The 20,910-nt window shown below is 48.9% G+C and overlaps 1 protein-coding gene across 8 annotated transcripts in view; it reads left to right on the forward strand.

Annotated features, from left to right (window-relative positions):
* Nucleotides 1-20,910, forward strand: part of ccdc62 (coiled-coil domain containing 62) — a 102,195-nt gene that overhangs the window by 41,632 nt on the left and 39,653 nt on the right. For all 8 annotated transcript variants that reach the window (XM_072495646.1, XM_072495666.1, XM_072495636.1 and 5 more), the window contains 3 exons: nucleotides 3,400-3,566; nucleotides 3,662-3,763; nucleotides 4,440-4,611. In XM_072495646.1, coding sequence (XP_072351747.1) covers nucleotides 3,400-3,566; nucleotides 3,662-3,763; nucleotides 4,440-4,611 — 441 coding nt within the window. The remainder of the gene's footprint in view (nucleotides 1-3,399; nucleotides 3,567-3,661; nucleotides 3,764-4,439; nucleotides 4,612-20,910) is intronic.

Here is a 20,910-nt window from a genome sequence, read left to right on the forward strand (position 1 = left end):
TGGTTTTAGCTTCATACAAAAATCCTGTTTGTTTGCCAAGCCTTTTTGGAAGAAGGAATCTGCATTTTGTAATCCTGCTCTTTGCAGCTGCTGTTAACCCTTCGTGGGATCTTTCCCTGTATCCTCTCGTGTTTCTCTCAGACCAGATATTGCCAGACTTCCATGTTTCAAATGACACATCTATCCATATTTACAATTACATGCTCCTTCAATAACCCTGCCTCCGGGGCCTCTGAATATCTCCCATCCACCTGGTATTTCCCCAACCAACCTATCTATCTCTGCTCGCTCCACCTTCTCCTTATAGGCCCGTATCGCGATAAGCTCCCTCCTGACCACTGCTTTCAGCGCTTCCCAAACTGTTGTTGCTGAGACTTCCCCCATGTCATTTATTTCTAGATCATTCTGGATGGCCCCCCTCACACGCCCGCACATCCCCATATCCGCTAACAGTCCTACGTCCAATCTCCATTGCGGGCGCTGACCACCCTCCTTGCTCACCCGTAGATCCACCCAGTGTGGGGCATGGTCCGACACTGCAATTGCTGAATACTCTCTATCCACCACCCCTGCCAGTAAAGCCCTGTTCAAAAAATCGATACGGGAGTATACTTTGTGGACATGGGAAAAGAAAGAAAACTCCTTTGTTCTTAACCCTTTTAGTTCCTTCACACCCTCCCTGTCCTTGAACCTGACCGGTCCAACCTTGGATCAATGACCGTATTGAAGTAATCCCCCCCCCCCCCCCCCCCCCCCCCCCCCCGCAGGTCCGCAACTATGTTCCCTGACTCAAATGACACCCGCTTGTTGATCAGGATCGCAACCCCCCTAGTCTTAGAGTCCAACCCTGAGTGAAATACTTGCCTGACCCACCCCTTCCTCAGTCTAGGCTGATCCAATATCCTCAGGTGTATCTCCTGTAGCATTGCCACGTCCGCCTTCAACCTCCTCAAATGCACGAACATGCGAGCCCTCTTGACCGGCCCATTCAGCCCTCTGACGTTCCATGTGATTAGCCTTTGCCGATGAACCATCACCCTTCTTAGGCCAGCCTCCAGCCCGCGTCCCGTGCCTCCTCAGGCCCGCCCTCGGGCACCCACCGTCCTCGACCTTCAATTTGTCTCCCAGCAACAGTCCCTCCCCTGTCAGCAGAGCAATTTCCCCCCCATTAACAGAACAACAATCCAAAACCCCTCAACAAACTTATCATCTGCTCACGCCCACTGTGCTTCCGTGAGCTAGCCTGGTAGCACCCACCCATGGTGCCAAACATCCTACCCACTATTGTTCTCCCCACCCCACCCCCGCTCGAACATACATATTCAAAACAGCACAATCCCCAACAGACACACAGAAGAAAAAATCGACCCCCCCCATCCCCCCACAAGAACAAAAATAACTCGTATTCAAGACTGAGCAACGGCCCAAACGTTGATACAAGAAGCACTCTCATGTACAGTACAAATCGAAAATAACTTTTAACAGCACAAGCATAGCATTACCTGCCCCCAAAGTTCAGTATCTTCAGTCACCTGCCAGTCTTTTGTCCCTAACAAAGTCCATCCTTGTCCGGCGATCCAAAGTAATGTTCTTGACCCTCGTAGGGGACCCGCAAACCAGCTGGGTGTAACATTCCGAACTTCACCCCCTTCTTGAAGAGGGCCGATTTTACCCTATTAAATCCTGCTCTTTTGGCCAGTTCCGCACCCAGGTCCTGGTAGATGCGCAGTTCGCTGTTCTCCCACTTGCAGCTCTGTGTCTGCTTGGCCCACCGCAAAATTTCTTGCTTATCATAGAATTTACAGTGCAGAAGGAGGCCATTTGGCCCATCGAGTCTGCACCGGCTCTTAGAAAGAGCACCCTACCCAAGGTCAACACCTTGGGTCACTGTCTGTGCGGAGTCTGCACATCCTCCCCGTATGTGCGTGGGTTTCCTCCGGTACTCCGGTTTCCTCCCGCAATCCAAAGATGTGCAGGTTAGGTGGATTGACCATGATAAATTGCCCTTAGAGTTCAAAATTGCCCTTAGTGTTGGGTAGGGTTACTGGGTTATGGGGATAGGGTGGAGGTGTTGACCTTGGGTAGGGTGCTCCTTCCAAGAGCCGGTGCAGACTCGATGGGCCGAATGGCCTCCTTCTGCACTGTAAATTCTATGTGATACCTCCACCCTATCCCCATAACCCAGTAACCCCACCCAACACTAAGGGCAATTTTGGACACTAAGGGCAATTTATCATGGCCAATCCACCTAACCTGCACATCTTTGGACTGTGGGAGGAAACCGGAGCACCCGGAGGAAACCCACGCAGACACGGGGAGGATGTGCAGACTCCGCACAGACAGTGAGCCAAGGCGGAATCGAACCTGGGACCCTGGAGCAGTGAAGCAATTGTGCTATCCACAAAGCTACCGTGCTGCCAAGGAACCGGTGCATTCATACCACCATCGCCCTCGGCGGCTCATTCAAACGCGGCTTCCTCGCAAGCGCTCTATGCGCTCTGTCCACTTCCAAGGGTCGAGCAAACGCCCCATCACCCAGCAGCTTTTCAGGCATACTTGCCACGTACGCCCTTGCGTCCAATCCCTTGCTGCCTTCCGGGAGGCCGACAATCCTCAGGTTCTGTCTACGAGACCTGTTCTCCAAATCCTTCACCTTCTCCTGCATCCTTTTCTGGTGGTCCCTCATCAGTCCCACCTCCGCCTCCATCACGGTTAGCTGGTCCTCGTGCTCGGCCACCTTCTTTTCCACCCTCTGGATATCCAGTCAGTGGGATTCTAGTCTCTGTTCCACCCGATCGATCGATGCCTTAAATCGGGTCTAAACCTTCCTGCTTTTGCTTGGCGAAACTCTCCTGAATGAATTTCACCAGATGTACCATTGACCACTGGGCCGCCAATCCAGGATCCTGCACCTCCGCCATCTTCTTCTGTGCTGTAAGTTCTGCACGTGTCTTTTTTGCCCAGCTATGTCTTATAAGACCACTTCTGGTCCACGTCTCCATAAACTGGTGGGGGATTCCTCCTCTCTCTATCACCCGCCTCCGAATTTTCGGATCAAGTTCCATAAAGGTTCGGAGAAAAGGTCCAAAATGTCCACCATGAGCGGAAGCTGCCAAATACGCGACCTCCTACTCCATGGCCACCACCGGAAGTCGAATTAATCACCGTTTGCTCGACCATTTCTCAGGTGGGGTGCAGTGACGTTATTTATCACCAACCCAGCTTCTAAGGAAAAAGGGGGGTGAGGATGTACAATGTACTCATTATTTGTTCTAAAACGCAGCTGCATAGAAGTATTTTTTGCTGATTAGAAATGCGCAAAGGGTAGAAAGGATGAATGAGAATTCAGTTTTTAAAATAGTAGCAATGTAATCAGTTGACAACATTGTGTTTTACCAGATGAACTGCGAAACAGGAATGAGATCATTAGATCATTAGGTGCACAACTAAAGATTTTGGAATCGCAGCAGGGTGATTGTCTAAAAACACTCGGCAACACCCAGCAACGGCTGAAGGACATGTCTGAAAAAGCAGCAGAGGCAGCTAATAACTGTGATGAGTTGGAGGTAGGACGGCTGCTGATAAAACTTGTCCATATTAACATTTCTGCATCGTCAGTTACCCTTTTCATGATATTTTGGATTCTGTTTGTCTTAACCAGGACAGGAACAAAAGCCTGAACTCCTCCATGTTGGAACTTTCTGCCCAGGTGGGACAGTTACAGTCACGTGAACAGGAGCTCACTACAATGCTGGAATTAAAGGTATGGAAATTATGGTGAAGAAGATGAGCAAGTGCTTAGTGAATACTTGACAAATATTCTCTGAACTCTAGCTATAAGTGGATCTTAACTTTCCATTTATGATATAGTTCAGATGTATATGGGATAGTTGGTATGTCAGGGTTAGGTACTATTGAAGTCAGTAGTTTTTGAAGGTAAAATGTTGAGGTTTACTATGTCTGAGCCATTGGTTGGGATTCTCCTGTCGCCCCAAAACCGCAAATCCCCACCGATGTCAACAAACCTTTAAATGGTCTGTTCCACCCATGACGATTCCCACAGCGGACGGATTGGAAAACATTCCCCAATATGTTCGATAATTAACCTTTTTATTAACGTTATTAACGATAATTAATGTTTTTCAATGAACCTTTGTTTGCAGATAACTTGAGCAATACCATATTGACCACTTCTTATTTCTAATCTTACTAAATGAAATGTCTGGGTTTCGTTTGTTGCGTTAAAGGAACTACGAATGCATGCGTTGTCATCCAAGATGTGACTTGTAACTCTGGCCCTGGCATGTTTTATGTTCAATCTAAATTGCAGCCCTGTATTAGAGGATAGAAACAGCTTTATGAAGACGTGCCTTGGTTTCGATTTTTGAGAATCACTTTGTACGACACAATAACCGTGGGTTTTGTTACTTTACATCTAGGATAAAGATATGGTTGAAGCTACCAATCATATCATGGATCTTACAGCTCGATTTAAAGCCTTAGAAGGTGCACTACGAGAAGCCAGGCTAAATGAAACAAACACCAGAAAAGATGTGCATGACTGCAAACAACATTCAAAGAAACTAAGACATGAAATCTGCAAGCTTAAAGGTAGCTGTGGGTTACCATTGTTGAAATGTTTGAGTGTTTAAAAATATATATATATTTCCTGTAGACAGAATAACACAATGTGTAATCACAAGCCAATCACGATGCAATAATGTACATCGTTGCTCAGTCCTGTCACTTGTGTGGAATAGACCGATATGGTACCGCCATGAAAACATTGCGGCAAATGGTTGTCTTTCTGTGTCTGGTAAAATAGCAGATGCACGCAAATCAAGGGGAGAGGAGCGGACATCCACGACAACCTAAATCTTTTTAAATTAAAGGGTGGAAAGTTGTGAGTGTTCATTAGGAGCTTGTGCTCCTCTGCTACGGGTAAGAAAAATCTACCCCATAGAATAGACAACTGCTCCCTCGATGTTTAGGAGTTAAACACAAAACAAATCTACTAAAGAAAAAGAACGTGAATGCGCTTTATATATTAAATTGGAAATCAGATACAGTCTTGTAATAATTAATGCCTTAAACAAAATACGCCATGTTTGACAATGGAACACTCCCTCCGTGCTGACATTGTACTTTGGTCCTGCAGTGCAGCTGACAGCCATAAAGACTTTTGACTGAAGAGATGAGAACATGATTACTAAGCTGCACTGACACCCAAATTAAAGCAATTATGCACAACCCAAAGATATGCAGGGCAGATGAATTGGCCACGCTAAATTGCTCTTTAATTAGAAAAAAAGAATTGGTTACTTCAAATTTATATATTTTTTAAATTAAAGCAGTAACGCTTTGGTACCAAAAGCATGTCTAAATTTATTCCCTTTGAATAAATGGGGAGAACTCTTCCAATATTTCTCATGAACTAGTCACCACTGAATGTGCTGAAATGACATGTGTCAGTTTACTTTTCAATTTCCTTTCCCTAAGGGGATGTATCAGGATTTAGAATTTACAGTGCAGAAGGAGGCCCATCGGGTCCGCACCAGCCCTTGGAAAGAGCACCTGACTTAAGCCCACGCCTCCACCCTATCTCTGCAACCTAGTAACCCTACCAAACCGTTTGGACACTCGGGGACAATTTGAGGAGGAAACCGGAGCACCCGGAGGAAACCCACGCAGACACGGGGAGAAAGTGCAAACTCCACACAGTCACCCGAGGCCGGAATTGAACCCGGGTCCCTGAGGCAGCAGTGCTAACCACTGCCATTGTGCTGCCCGTAAATACTTTGACTAATACTTTCTTTGGTATCAGATGTTCTGTGCTCTATGGAATTCTCTCTCCCCCCCCCCCCCCCCCCCCCACCCTCTCTTCTTAACCATGGACATACGGTTCTTAACCATGGACATAAGGGCAGCACGGTAGCATAGTGGTTAGCACAATTGCTTCACAGCTCCTGGGTCCCAGGTTCGATTCCCGGCTTGGGTCACTGTCTGTGCGGAGTCTGCACGTTCTCCCCGTGTGTGCTCGGGTTTCCTCCGGGTGCTCCGGTTTCCTCCCACAGTCCAAAGATGTGCAGGTTAGGTGGATTGACCATGCTAAATTGCCCTTAGTGTCCAAAATTGCCCTTAGTGTTGGGTGGTGTTACTGGGTTATGGGGATGGGTTGGGGTTACTGGATTATGGGCTTAGGTGGAGGTGTGGGCTTGGGTAGGGTGCTCTTTCAAAGAGCCGGTACAGACTCGATGGGCTGAATGGCCTCCTTCTGCACTGTAAATTCTATGAAATACTGGCTCCTATCTGAAGTGGCTATTTTTCCAGTATGATCTTAGATAGCAACTGAGCCTTGTTCAATATCCATACGTACGTGTAGCACGTCCTCACTCTCAATTTTGGTTGGGTTCCTGAAAACTGCAAGTTTAAGGGAAAAAACTATGTGAATGATGAAACCCCAAAGGAATCCGTGTTCGAGCTGGAGTTAGGTTCCTTCGAACATTTCTTACCCGAAAAAACAAAGGTACAAGGTGAACTACTAGACCGTACGTGTGCAGCACAGTGTGTTCCTAGTTGGAATAATTTGCAAAATAAAATAAGTCATTGAATATAACAGACTATATACACTGAAATTATCATAGAATTTACAGTGCAGAAGGAGGCCAACCGGCCCATCGAGTCTGCACCGGCTCTTGGAAAGAGCTCCCTACCCAAGGTCAACACCTCCACCCTATCCACACAACCCAGTAACCCCACCCAACACTAAGGGCAATTTTGGACACTAAGGGCAATTTATCACGGCCAATCCACCTAACCTGCACATCTTTGGACTGTGGGAGGAAACCGGAGAACCTGGAGGAAGCCCACGCACACACAGGGAGGACGTACAGACTCCGCACAGACAATGACCCAAGCCGGAATCGAACCTGGAACCCTGGAGCTGTGAAGCAATTGTGCTATCCACAATGCTACCGTGCTGCCCCAAATTAGATGACACTAAATCACACAAACAAACCCCAAGTAGCTCAGCTTCTGTGTCTGACCCACAGTACTCCTGAAACTGACCTTAACCTTTTGCTTGCTTTCCTCTCCTGCCCGCGCTGCCTCCTCTCCTGCCCGCGCTGCCTCCTCTCCTGCCCATGCTGCCTCTTCTCCTGTCCAGACTCCCTGTCTCTGTCTCCAGAGCCTGGACCTCTTGCTGTTGTGGTAGGACTGGGAAAGTGCCTGTGGGTGGAGGTGTTGCTAACTTTTGGTTCGTTCAATTGGCTCTGTTGTATAACCTTTGCTCTAGAGTCGCCAGGTATCTTTATGATACCGCCACGAGGTTCAAGTAATGATAAATAATCAACACACCAATTAGTAAGATTCAAATCAAAGCACTTTTATTATGCACAGTAAATCGCTACTCATGCATAAACTCTACTTTCTAGGCTATTTCTATAACTAACAGGCCTATACTTAGCTTCGGACTGACCCACCAGGTAAGGGGAACAAATGGCCTTTCGTTCAGGTCCCGAGTCTGCGGGATTCAAAAGCTGGCATGGACTTGTAGCTAGGAGCGCCTATCTCGTAGCGAGCGTTGGCTTGAGACTTACTTTCTTGGAGGCCGCCGGACAGTTCACTCTCAGGGGTTGCTTTGCGTTGCTGAGTGACCCTTGGGGGCTTTACTTTATAGTCCCCAGGGTCTTCCCGCCCTTCGGGGCGGACCCCGTACCTGGTTCCAAGTGATTGGACTTCGTTCCAATCGCTTGGTTCGATTTCTTCAATACTGGAGCTGTTCCCTGATCGTTGGCCGGTCTTTAAGTGTCTGTTAACCTCTTTTGTGTTGGCTCCTGCTGGCGCCGAGGAGTCTGGCTTGGTCTTGTTTACCTCAAAATGTTTCGATTGTTCCTGGGGATCGCTCATTACTATGTAGATGGCTGCTACATTACTATGCAGATGGCTGCTTGTATCGATGCTGTCTGGGTTTCTGCAGAGTCTAATACACAGTAAACTTGCACCTGCTAGTTTTTGCCTATGTTGGCTGAATTTCTCTTCAGCCTTTGCGGTTCTCCATTTTAAGTCGGGAAGTGGCCAACTCAGGTGGCTACAGAGGCCACAAAAGGAGACTGATGGAGCAGGGAGAGTCACAAAAAGGCAGCATGGGGGAAGGTCATGGAATAACCTGTGGGATAGGGGTGGGAGGGGGTACAAAAGAATCCACAAAACAAGCCATGGCTTGGGGTGGGGATAACCACGGAAGAAGCTGGTGGGGAAGAGTTGAAGGCCATGAAAGGAGCCTTGGGGAACACAAATGGAGCCATAGGGGGTCCATGAATGGAGCTGTGGGGTGTGGCACTCTACACATGCATTCCTGCTTCGGGGATCTTGAATCTTGAGCCCCGCTCTATTCCTGCAGTCTTACCCCCTGACAGTGGCTCCAGCAACGGAAAATGGTGACACTAGCCCAAAGGTCAGCGTGGGGAAGGTGGGATCAGAATGCATGAATAACATTTTTTTAAATTGGTCCTAAAGAATAAACAACGTTATAGCAAAATGACTGGGAGTGGGGCGACTTAACGTGAGCACTTACTGTACTTATTGGCAGGAGTCATTTTATACTGCGGCTGTGGGAGATAGCTGCTTTGGGAAGAGAGAGAAATTCAGAGAGGGGGGGCGCTAAGATGAAGTTTAGGATCAAGAATGAAATCGGGTGCAGTGCCAAGTTCTCGGCTATATCTAGTTTGTTTTTCTTCTGGGGACCATGAATTGGATTCCGTTTGAATTTGAATTGGTTTTTGGAGCGAGGTGGACTTGGGACTTGCCCCGTCCACTCTGCGCATTGGCTTTGTAACTCTGAGAAAGGAATAACATTTTTAAATTTGAGCTTAATGGAATATAAAATTAGAAGGCTCAATGAAGACTTCCGGTGACGGTGGGCGGGAGGCAGCCGCGCGTTGAAGGGCTCCCGTTCGGGAACGGCATTGTCGGGGATTAACACCCGGTCCTAGGGCCAGTGAAGGCAGTAAAAGTCGGGAGACCGCACAGAAGAGAAGAATGTCGAAGAACAGCAAAAAAGCGGCCGTGAAAAAAGCGGCTGAAAGTCCGTTGGGGAGTGGAAAGGCCACCGCGGGGTCAGCAAAGAAAATGTAGGCTGGAGCACCAGGGGAGGCCGCAGTGTTTACGGCTGAAGGAATAACTACGGTGATGGCTGCGGAATTCGAAAAGCAGTTGGCGCAGATTGCGAAATGCATGGAGACGGTGAGGAAGGAGATGAAGGAGGTTTTGAGTGCGCTGGTGGAGGAGGCGATTTCCCCGGTGATGACGGCGGTGGCGAGCGCAGTGGCGGAGGTGCGAAAGCAAGGGGAGGCGCTGAAGGAAGTGGAGGAGACGTTATTGCAGCATGGTGATCAACTTGCCTCGATGGGGAAGGAGATGCGGAAGGTGATGGACACTAACAAGGATCTGCGAGGAAAAATGGAAGACCTGGAAAACAGATCCAGGCGACAGAATTTGAGGATTGTGGGGCTGCCCGAAGGAGTTGAAGGACCGAAGCCGACGGAGTATTTTGCCGCAATGCTGACAAAACTATTGGGGGAGGGGGAGGATCCCTCCCGATATGAACTGGATCGGGCTCATCGGTCGTGGAGGCCTGTACCAAAGGCGAGTGAGCTGCCAAGGGCAGTGACTCTGTGCTTCCGTAGGTACAGGGTGAAGGAGAATGGCCTGAGCTGGGCAAAGCAGAAGCGGGTGGTGCAGTGGGCTGGAGCTGGTATACGTGTATACCAGGACTTTACGGTGGAGCTGGCAAGGAGGCGGGCTGCCTTCAACCGGGTGAAGAGGGCACTGTACATTAGCAAGGTGCGGTGCGGCATTGTATATCCAGCGAAGCTGAGGGTGACTTATAAGCTCGGGGACTTTTATTTTGGACAGCGGAAGCAGCGGAGGAGTTTGCGAAGGCAGAAGGACTGTGGCAGTACTGACAAATTGAGGAATGGCCATGTGCCGATGTAACCTCATGACTGTATTTTCTTCATTTTTGTATCACTGCGTGTGGGTGTAGGGGCTAAAGGAGCCAATGTTGTATATATTTGGACAAGGGAAGGGATGGGACTTTCACTCGAAATGAGGGCTCTTTGGGGTGTAGGTGGATATGCGGGGTGTGTGTGCTAAAAGGGGATCTTTGGGCTTTCCTAGGGCCGGGCAAGGGGGAAAGGGACCCGGCCAGGTGCCTCCACACTGGCCGGTTTAAGCCGGCCAGTGAACGGGAGTGAGGTGGGGGGAGGGGCTGCGGCCATCGGAGCCTGGCAGAACAGGGTCCGAGTGGTCTAGCCGGGGTGGAAAGTTGGGGGGAAGGAACCGAGGTTGGGAGGAGGGGTTTTACAAAGGCAGTGGACGGGAGGAGCTGGAAACTTTGGGGGGGGGGGGGGTACAACTCTGGTGTATCATGTACGGTACTCTTTCAGAGACTGGATGGGGCGTTGGTTGGGGGGGGGTGGGGAGCTGTGTAAGATTAAGGGTGACTACGGGTAATCCCTGATTCCTTTTTGTCATTTGTTTATGTAAACATGCGGGTTGAGGTTTGGGGGTTGGTGGGCGGATGGGATCGTTGTTGTTATGGGGATTGACATATCTTGCTGATTATTGTTTATTGTTGATGGTTGCAAATGTGGGAGAAAATGTGAAAAAGGAGGAGAATAAAAAAAAAAAAATTTTTTTTAAAAAGAAGGCTCAATGAAATTATAATGGCAATTCAGTACTTAGAATTAAAGTTACACGTTTAAAAATTGACTCCATATATAAAAAAACTTTTCATGGTAAGTACTGATTGGCATGGTCTCAGAAGACTCCCAGTGGTCACAAACCAACATTACATCAGCATTTAACAGCAGCACAGGCAAAGGCAATTTTAAAGAATTATTTTTTTACGTCCTATTTTTGTTTTTACGTTATTCTCAATTCGAAACAGCTTTCTGTCACTTTTTATATCAACCCTGTATATCGTTGTAATTGTTTGTCCAAGTTTTTCCCATATCAATGGGAATAAGCAAAGGACATAAGTTATATTCATCAAAACAGTCCATAATAATTGAATAATAAAATACATTTTTCAGAGATTGTGCTGAACCAACCTCCCTATCCAACACCCTGTGGTCTAGCAGTCTTTCTTTGTACTCCTTTGGAACATCAAATCGGAAATAAACAAATGATAAACCCCTTTTAAAGGGATACTTAAACATTATTAATGAAAGAGGAACTTTGCATTTATACAGTGAAAGAGGGGTAGAGAAAATAGGTATTAGGCCATAACCTCGGAGCTCCACAGCGTCAATTGGGGGGGGGGGGGGGATACTGGGGAATCCCTCTTTAAACCTAACTGGTTAGGGTTTGCACGGCAATTGCCCAGAAGTGTCCAATGAGGTATTGCTTCATGGTGGTCGCTCAGTTTTTCAAAAATTCATTCATGGGACGTGGCTTTGCTGGCTCGGCCAGCGTTTTATTGCCCGTCCCTAATTGCCATTGAGAAGGTGGTGAGCTGCTTTCTGAACAGCTGCAGTCCATCTGGTGTAGGTACAACCACAGTGCTGCTGGGAGGGAGTTCCAAATCTGCCCTTGTCCTTCTGAAAGGTAGTGGTCGTAGATTTGGAAGATGCCTTGGTGGGTTCCTGCAGTGCATCGTGTAGATGGTACACACTGCTGCTAATTGACATCAGTCAGGGTGATTGTTTGTGGAAGGGAATCTAGTGGGCTGCTGTGTCCTGAATGATGCCGAGCATCGTGAGTGCTTTTGGAGCTGCACTCATCCAGGCAAGCAGAGAATATTTCATAACATTCCTGACTTGTGCCTAGTAGATGGTGGACTGGCTGTGGGCAGTCAGGACGTAAGTTCCCTGCCGCAGGATTCCTAGCCTTTGACCTGCTACACCCACAGGAGTTATATGGCTAGTAGGGCGGAGGTTTTCTTGCCCATGTTTGATCTGATGCCATGAGACTTCATGAGTTCTGGAGTTGATGTTGAGGACTCCCAGGGCAACTTTTTAAAAAATATTTTATTCGGGCATTTATATAAACAAACAAAATAAGAGCAGACGTCAATGAACGGCTTCCACCTCTGGGCGAACCCATCGACCGACCCCCTCAAGACGTACTTGATCCTCTCCAACCTTGGGAATTCCGCCAGGTCACTCACCCACACCCCCGCTCTCGACGTCTCCGAGTCCCTCCACCCGAGCAAAACCTGTCCAGGCTATCAGGGAGGCAACGGCCAAGACATCGGCCTCTCTCGCCCCCTGGTCTTCCCCAAATATTGCTACCTCTGGACCCGGGGCCACCTTCACCCCCAATACCTCTGGCGGCACGGTACCACAGTGGCACTATTGCTTCACAGCTCCAGGGTCCCAGATTTGATTCCCGGCTTGGGTCACTGTCTGTGCGGAGTCTGCACGTTCTTCCCATGTCTGCGTGGGATTCCGCCGGGTACTCCGGAGTTTCCTCCTACAAGTCCCGAAAGACGTGCTGTTAGGTGAATTGGATATTCTAAATTCTCCCTCAGTGTACCCGAACAGATGGCGGAATGTGGCGACTGGGGACTTTTCACGGTAACTTCATTGCAGTGTTAATGTCAGCCTAAATGTGGCAATAAGATTATTATTAAGTCCGCAAACACCTGCCAGAACCCTTTCAGATTCGGACGCGCCCAAAACATGTGGACATAGTTCGCGGGCCTCTACGTGCACCGCTCACACTTATCCTCTAGTGCGTCAAAGAACCTACTCATCCTAGCCACCATCATATGCGCCCTGTGGACCACTTTAAACTGGATAAGACTGAGCGTTGCACACGGCGAGGACACATTCACCCTCCGCAGGGACTCCTCCCTCAATCCCGCCTGCCGCCACGCCTGAAACCTCGCATCCAGCACCATGCCCCCGGTGCAAACCTATGATTATCACAAATCTGTGCCCACACCAAGGCACCCTCCAGTCTCAAATGCTGCCTCCAGTGCCGCCATACCCTCAAGGCCGACACCACCACCTCTACTCGTGGATTACCTGGCCGGCGGGAACGGCACAGGCGCTGTTAACAATGCCCCTAAACTCGTTCCCCTGCAAGAAGTTGCCTCCATCCACCCACATACCGACACCGCCCCACTACCCATTTCCTGACCATAGCGATGTTAGCTGCCCAGAAGTAATTCATTATATTCGACTACGCCAACCTCCTCCCTCCCTAGGGGGAAAACCTTCTTTACCGCGGCGCCTTCCCTGCCCACACAAATCCCGAAATCAAGCACTGACCTTTTTAAAGAATGGCTTCGGGACAAAGATCAGGGGGTTCTGAAATATTAACAAAAACCTTGGCAGCACCGCCATCTTCACTGTCCGCACCTGTCCCGCCAACGACCAGTGGCAGCACATCCCACCTCTTAAAATTCCCCTTTGTCTGCTCCAGCAACCAAATCAAATTCAACTTGTGCAGCTGCCCCCAACACCTCGCCACCAGATGTCCAAGTACCTGAAACTCGCCCTCACCACCTTCAACGGCAGCTCTCCAACCCCCTCTCCTGCCCTCTGGTCTCAATCGGGAACACCTCGGAGAACTGACCAAAGTCTTTCAAAATTCCCATTATACTGCCAATGCCCCAGTGGGTCCGAAATATATGTCGTCCACATACAGCAAAACCCTGTACTTAACCCCTCACCCCCACAATCCCTTTCCAATCGCTCGACGCTTTAAGCGCCACAGCCAGTGGCTCTAACCAAGGCAAAAAGCAATAGGAAGAGCGGAAGCCCCTGCCTTGTCCCACGGTGCAAAATATCCCAAACTCACCCGATTCGTCCGAACACTTGCGACCGGCGCCCTATACAGCAACCAGACCAAGTCCACAAACCCCTGCCCAAACCATCCCAACACCTCCCACAGATATTCCCACTCGACCCGGTCAAAGGCCTTCTCCGCATCCATCGTCACTTCCACTTCCTGCCCTCCTCACACTTGCCTCCCTTTGACAAACCCCGCTTGGTCCTCACCTATCACCCCTGTGACACAGTGATCAATCTGCGAAGCCAACACCTTTGCATCCACATTTAACAACGATATCGGACGGTAGGATCCACACTGCTCTGGATCCTTATCTTTCTTCAGTAAAGGGAGATGGACGCCTGCAATAGTGTAGGGGGAGTATGCCCTCACCAGCAACGGCCCCAGGTACCGCCAAACCTTTTATAAAACTCCACCGGGAACTAATCCGGACCCAGGGCCTTCCTTGTCTGCATCACCCCCATGCTCTCCATCATCTCCCTCAACCCAATGGGTCCCCACCCCTGGCCGGGGCTCCAATTCATATAACGTCCTATAATACTCCTCGAATACCCCATTCACCCCCACCGGGTCTCGCACCATACTTCCCATCCCGCCCTTCCCTCTGCCAATCTCCCTTGCCTTCTCCCCATACTTGTATATTGCCTCCCTGTCCCTTCGCAACTGCCCTATCACCTTCCCCATGGACACCAATCCAAACTCCACCTGGAGCCTCTGCCTCTCCCTCAACAACCCTGCCTTCGGAACTTCCAACTACCTCCTGTCCACCCTCAAAATCTCTTCCAGCAGCCTTGCCATCTCTGCCCGTCCACCTTTTCCCTGTGGGCCCGAATCAAAATAACCTCCCCCTGAACAATTGCCTTGAGTGCCTTCCACAGTGTGGCGGCCGTGACCTCCCCCGTGTCGTTCAGCTCCATGTACCCCTGAATGGCGGACCTCACCCGCTCGCACACCTCATCCACCAACAGCCCCACATCCAACCTCCACAGCTGCTGCTGCCCCCTCCCCCATCGGACCACTTGCAAATACAGAGGAGCAGAAAGGATTCTTCCCGCAGTTTACAACAGGCACAGATCGAGCATCAGTTGGTGGCCTTGGAAAACCCAAGATGATTATTGCAAAGAACGGACCAGATTCTGACAGGTAATGTCTCCTAGGCAGTTAGCCATAGGCATTTCTCTCCATCAGAGAGAAACAATTAGTTATTTAGCTCAAGGGTCACTACTCCACCTTAAACATGGGGCAAATCAAAGAGACAGGCCTCCATGAATAGCACAGCCAGCCGCTACACAAATTGAACTGTGGTGATGGTGTCATTCGGCACCACACTCCAACCCCACATTATTTTTTTTTTGTTCATGGGATGTGGGTGTCGCAGGCTGTGCCAGCATTCATTGCCCATCCCTAATTGCCCTTGAGGGGGCAGTTTAGAGTCAACCACATTGCTGTGGTCTGGAGTCACCAGGTAAGGACGACAAATTTCCTTCCCTAAAGGACATTAGTGAACCAGATGGGTTTTTACAACAATTGACAATGGTTTCATGGTCAGCATTAGACTTTTAATTCCAGAGTTTTATTGAATTTAAATTTCACCATCTGCTGTGGTGGGATTTGAACTTGGGTCCCCAGAGTATTACTCTAGGTCTCTGGTTTACGAGTCCAGTGACAATGCCACTGCCTCCCCATTATAAATGCCATCTATCTGCTTTCGCTCCACAATGCATTTGTATTCCAAAAAACATCCTTGCAGAACTTCTGCCTTCGTGGATAACATTTTTGAACAGCAATGGATTAAGCTTTCATGTTGACAGCTATTGGGGAATTTAGCATCATTCTGACACCTTTGTTCATTTGAGGCAATTGAAAACATTTCTGATGGGGCACTGCAGGTGTCTACATTAAATGCATTTGACTCACCACTGCATACGACTCACCACTGCATACACATTATGTCTTGCTATGTAAAATGTATACCAAGAAGGTCTGCTGTAAAGTTGACTGAATGTGTAAATTCAATTCTTGAGGTGGTATTGAACCATGAAGGTGATGAGATTCTTGAGTTGATTCTCGAATTGTAGAATTTTACAACACAGGAGAAATCTATTCTGCTTCTCACATTTGTGCTGACACTCGAGAACCATTTACTCCATTCCTGTAATAAATCTTTAATTATTTTGCTCTCATTGTGATTTCTTATAGGACATTCCATGCCCTGATAAACATATACATTAAATACAAATTCCTGTCTCTTCCATCATCCTGCCGTCAATGAACCTGTATCCTCTCGTTGCCAAATCACTGAGCAGTAAACAAGAGTTTTTTCCTGACTTGCCTTACCAAGCCCTTTATAGTTTTGAACACCTCCATCAGGTATCTCTTATTTAAATAGAGCACCAGTTGCTTCAGTCTTCAACTTCGCCGCCTCCTCTCTTTTATCACAGTGAATTGCTTCAGTACTCTGTATAATCTGAAGGGCAGCACGATAGCACAGTGGTTAGCACAGTTGCTTCACAGCTCCAGGGTCCCAGGTTTGATTTCCCCGCTTGGATCGCTGTCTGTGCGGAGTCTCCACGTTCTCCCCGTGTGTGCGTGGGTTTCCTCCGGGTGCTCCGGTTTCCTCCCACAGTCCAAAGATGTGCAGGTTAGGTGGATTGGCCATGATAAATTGTCCTTGGTGTCCAAAAAGGTTAGGTGGGGTTACGGGGTTGGAATGGAGGCCTGGGCTTAAGTGGGGTGCTCTTTCCAAGAGCCGGTGCAGACGCAATGGGCCGAATGGCCTCCTTCTGCACTGTAAGTTCTATGATTCTATGACGTCCACCCAATGCGGTGCATATTCTGAAACCACCAACGCCGAATACTGCGAGTCAACCACCATCGCCAAAAATGCCTTGTCCATCACAAAAAAGTAAATCCGGGAGTAGACCCTCTGTACATGGGAAAATACGAAAATTCTTTTGCCCTCGACCTCCTAATCCTCCACAGGTCCGACCCCCCATCTCCCCCTCTTATGCTTCATAAACCCCTTCAGCCCCTTCGCCACTGCCGACACCTTCCCCGACCTCTGGCTCAACCGGTCCAAACTTGGTTCGATGACTGTGTTAAAATCCCCCCATGGTCAACTAGTGCAAGCCCAGGTCAGGAATCATCCCCAGCACCCACCTCAACTCCACATCGTCCCAGTTTGGGGCAAAAAACATTTACCAGGACCACCGGCATCCCCTCCAGCCTCCCACTAACCATTACAAACCTGCCACCCCGAATCTGCTACCATGTTCCCCACCTCGATCGCCGCCCGCTTGCTCACCAGCACCGCCACCCCTCTCGTCTTCATGTCCAGTCACGAATGAACACCTGCTCTCCCCATCCTTTCTTCAGTTTTCTCTGATCCTATCTTTAAATGCGTCTCTTGTTGAAAAACCACGTCTGCCTGCAGTCTCTTCACATGTGCGAACACGCTTGACCGGCACGTTCAGCCCTCTCGCGTTCCAAATGATCAGCCTGGTTGGGGGGACTCTTTCCCTCTTCCTCCCCCCATCTCCTGCCGATCAACCATATCCCTTTTTGTGCCAGTCTCCGGCCAGTTTCATGCAACCCTTCAGGCCTACCCTCGGATGTCTGCCGTCATCACTCCTTTTCCAGCTGCGCACACCAACCGCACCCTTGTCAGCACCCGCCTCCCCCAAACCAAACAACCACCTCATCCCATCGAGGAGCTCTACCACCTTGGCAAGCTCCTCCAGGGCTTCTCTTCTCTGTTGGCTGAACTACTCATTTAAGAAGTCCACCAGCTGCTGCGATGACCACTGGGCAGGCCGAACAGGCACTTTGCCCTCTGTCATCTTGACCTGTGATGCACGAAGATTCTCCTGATCCACCAGCACGCTTCTTCTCGACCCACTCCTAGTCCATGGATCCATGCACCAGCCACACCAGAGGAGTTACACTTTCTCCTGGCACTCCATCCAAACTTCCACCCCTCAAACTGGGAAAGGAGAAAAAAAATCCACCTTGAGCGGGAGCTACCAAATGTGTGACCACTCACTACATGGCCGCCATTGGAAGTCCCGCTCCTAGGGCAACTAATACCTGACTGTTTACCTCTGTGCCGCTCTTGTGTCTGTCCTGCAGTGGTGGTGGCACAGTGGTATGCAGTCGGGAGGGAGCTGGCCTTAGAGTCCTCAGCATTAACTTGGATCACAGGCCAGGTAGCTTCTTTTGTTCAGGGTTACAGACAGATGTAGATTGAGCCAATTTAGGTCTTTCTCCAGTTTGACATTTTTAGAGATAGCAATGAGCACATCTATCTATATATATTTTTTTTTTTTAAAGGAGAAAAGTAGTCCCATACAGTATCTTTAGCCTGGATAATACAATATATTATATTGGGGTAGTTCCAGGGAAATATGAAGAAACTCCATGATAACTTTCTTTGTATCTGATTGTTACTTTCCCATGTGTGTATTAATGTGTGTTTGGACCAGCAGTTCTGTGGTTTCCTTGCTAGACATCGAACACCGGGCCCAACTCTGGTTCAATTTCTGGCTTGGGTCACTGTCTGCACATTCTCCCCGTGTCTGTGTGGGTTTCCTCCGGGTGCTCTGCTTTCCTCCCACAAGTCCCGAAAGACGTGTATTAGGTAATTTGGACATTCTGAATTGTCCCTCTGTGTACCCCAACAGGCGCCGGAATGTGGCGACTAGGGGCTTTTCACAGTAACTTCATTGCAGTGTTAATGAAAGCCTACTTGTGACAATAAAGATTATTATTAAAATATATACAGCCTTGGTAATAAAAGTTCCAGTTTTGATCCTGGGTGCAGGCTGAGTTAGCTGAATTCCAGCCAGGGTGATCAAAATGTTATCCAACACACTAGGTTAAAAAGAATGAAAATCAGCCAGGGTTCCTGTCTCTCTTTGCATGTTGTACAGTGGTTTTACGTTAAGTTGTGAGGCCCGCCAATCAAATATAACTTGCCAACATTCACTGTCTTTTAACACATGAAGAACTTGATGTTTTCGTTCAAGGACGCAAGTTGCAAGCACAGCAAGCAATTAGGAAGATTGACATTTATTGCAATGGAATTAGAGGTCGGGAATAAAGAGGTCTTGCCATAATTGCACAGGGTGTTAGTGAGACCACATATGAGGTATGGTGTGCAGTTTTGGCCTCTACATTGTAAAAGGAATATACTTGCATTGGAGATGGTACAACAAAGGCTCGCTAACTTGGTCCCTGAGACAAGGGGGTCAAATGATGCGAGGTTGAGTAAATTTGCTCTATTTGGAGTTGAAAAGAATGAGATCTCATTGGTGGAAACGGTAAAGTGTACGGCAGCTTCTGGTGTTAGTTGAACTAGATACAGTGATGTCTAGAAAGGAGAGACAAAATGGAAGAAATTGGAAATTGTTTTTTTGAACAACATGCTCTTGAGTCGCTTATCCAATGTGTTCATAGAATCCTTACCATGCAGAAGAAGGCCATTCGGCCCATAGAGTCTGCGCCGGTGGTCTGAAAGAGCACCATACCTCGAGGCAATTTATCATGCTAATCCACCTAACCACAACTTTGGACTGTTGGAGGAAACCGGAGCACTCGGAGGAAACCCATGCAGACACAGGAGAAATGTGCAAGCTCCACACAGACAGTCATCGAGGTCAGAATCGAACCCTGGTCCCTGGCGCTGAGAGGCAGCAGTGCTAAACAGTGTAAAACACACCAGGCTGAATCCTCCATTTGGGAGACTATGGGTTGTATTCTCCAATTTTCAGGCTATGTCCGGAGGAAGTGTTTTGCAATGAAAAGGTCGGTGGCTCCCCCGCAACGATGCTCCTCCCGGTGGGGGGCGAGCAGCCAAGCCACGTAAAACCTCTGGCGTTCCCGACATAAACGGCCGGAGAATTGCCAGGTCCTTGGCCGTACATGCGCAGGGCGACGGCCTGCAACAGTCCCGCCGTACAACATGGCGGCCAGCCAAATAGTTTCCCCGGACACCCCTCAGCCTTCGCTGAAGCCCCCGGCCAGCAGCACGGCTCCCACCCGACTGTAGCGGCGCTGGACACAGTCTGCAGCTGCCACGCCAGATTTATGAAAACTCAGACCACACGCGGAGTTCGGGAATTCAGCCCATTGGGGCGGAGCATCACGTGAGGAAGTTAAAGCGATGCGCTGACGCAGATTTGGCGGGGGCGGAGCATCCAAAAAACGGTGCCGGCCCCGATTCGGTCGCAAATGGGGATTCTCCGCCCAATCGCCGAATAAGATTTCGGCGTCGGGCAACGGAGAATCCCACCCTATGTTTTTCCACCGGAGATGAATTGACTCTGATTTACGCTAGTGCTGAGAGCAAGCATCCAGAGGAGATTCACTATCCCTTGTCGCGCAATGTATGGTGGGGATTGCGAGGGATTCTGCTGCGAATCCCATTATCGGGCCATTTTGAGCAGGAGGTCTCCTAACGAGGTCCAGCTGCTGATCTCCTGCCCGCAATGCAATTCTGCCTCCTCCCCCCGCCACCAGTGAACCCCCCATAAGAGTAAAGTGCTCTCATATTTTTCTCTGCAGAAAGCAGTTTGCTGCTTTTGATGTGGTCAAGAGCTGTCAATTGTAGCCAGATGTTTAGAGACTTTGGGGTGCAATTCTCCATTTCAGAGTCCAAGTGTTGACGCCGGGATTGAATTGTATGGGGTTCGAGTTCCTGTTGGGGGTTGGATTGGATTGGATTTGTTTATTGTCACGTGTACCGAGGTACAGTGAAAAGTATTTTTCTGCGAGCAGCTCAACAGATCATTAAGTACATGAGAAGAAAAGGGAATAAAAGAAAATACATAGTAGGGCAACACAACATATACAACGTAACTACATAAGCACTGGCATCGGATGAAGCATACAGGGTGTAGTGTTAATGAGGTCAGTCCATAAGAGGGTCATTTAGGAGTCTGGTAACAGTGGGGAAGAAGCTGTTTTTGAGTCTGTTCGTGCGTGGTCTCAGACTTCTGTATCGCCTGCCCGATGGAAGAAGTTGGAAGAGTGAGTAAGCCGGGTGGGAGGGATCTTTTGATTATACTGTGCCAGTTACGCAGCAATTCAGGACATGCTAATGAACCAATA

Source organism: Scyliorhinus torazame, chromosome 1, assembly GCF_047496885.1.
Source record: "Scyliorhinus torazame isolate Kashiwa2021f chromosome 1, sScyTor2.1, whole genome shotgun sequence".
Lineage (NCBI taxonomy): Eukaryota > Metazoa > Chordata > Chondrichthyes > Carcharhiniformes > Scyliorhinidae > Scyliorhinus > Scyliorhinus torazame.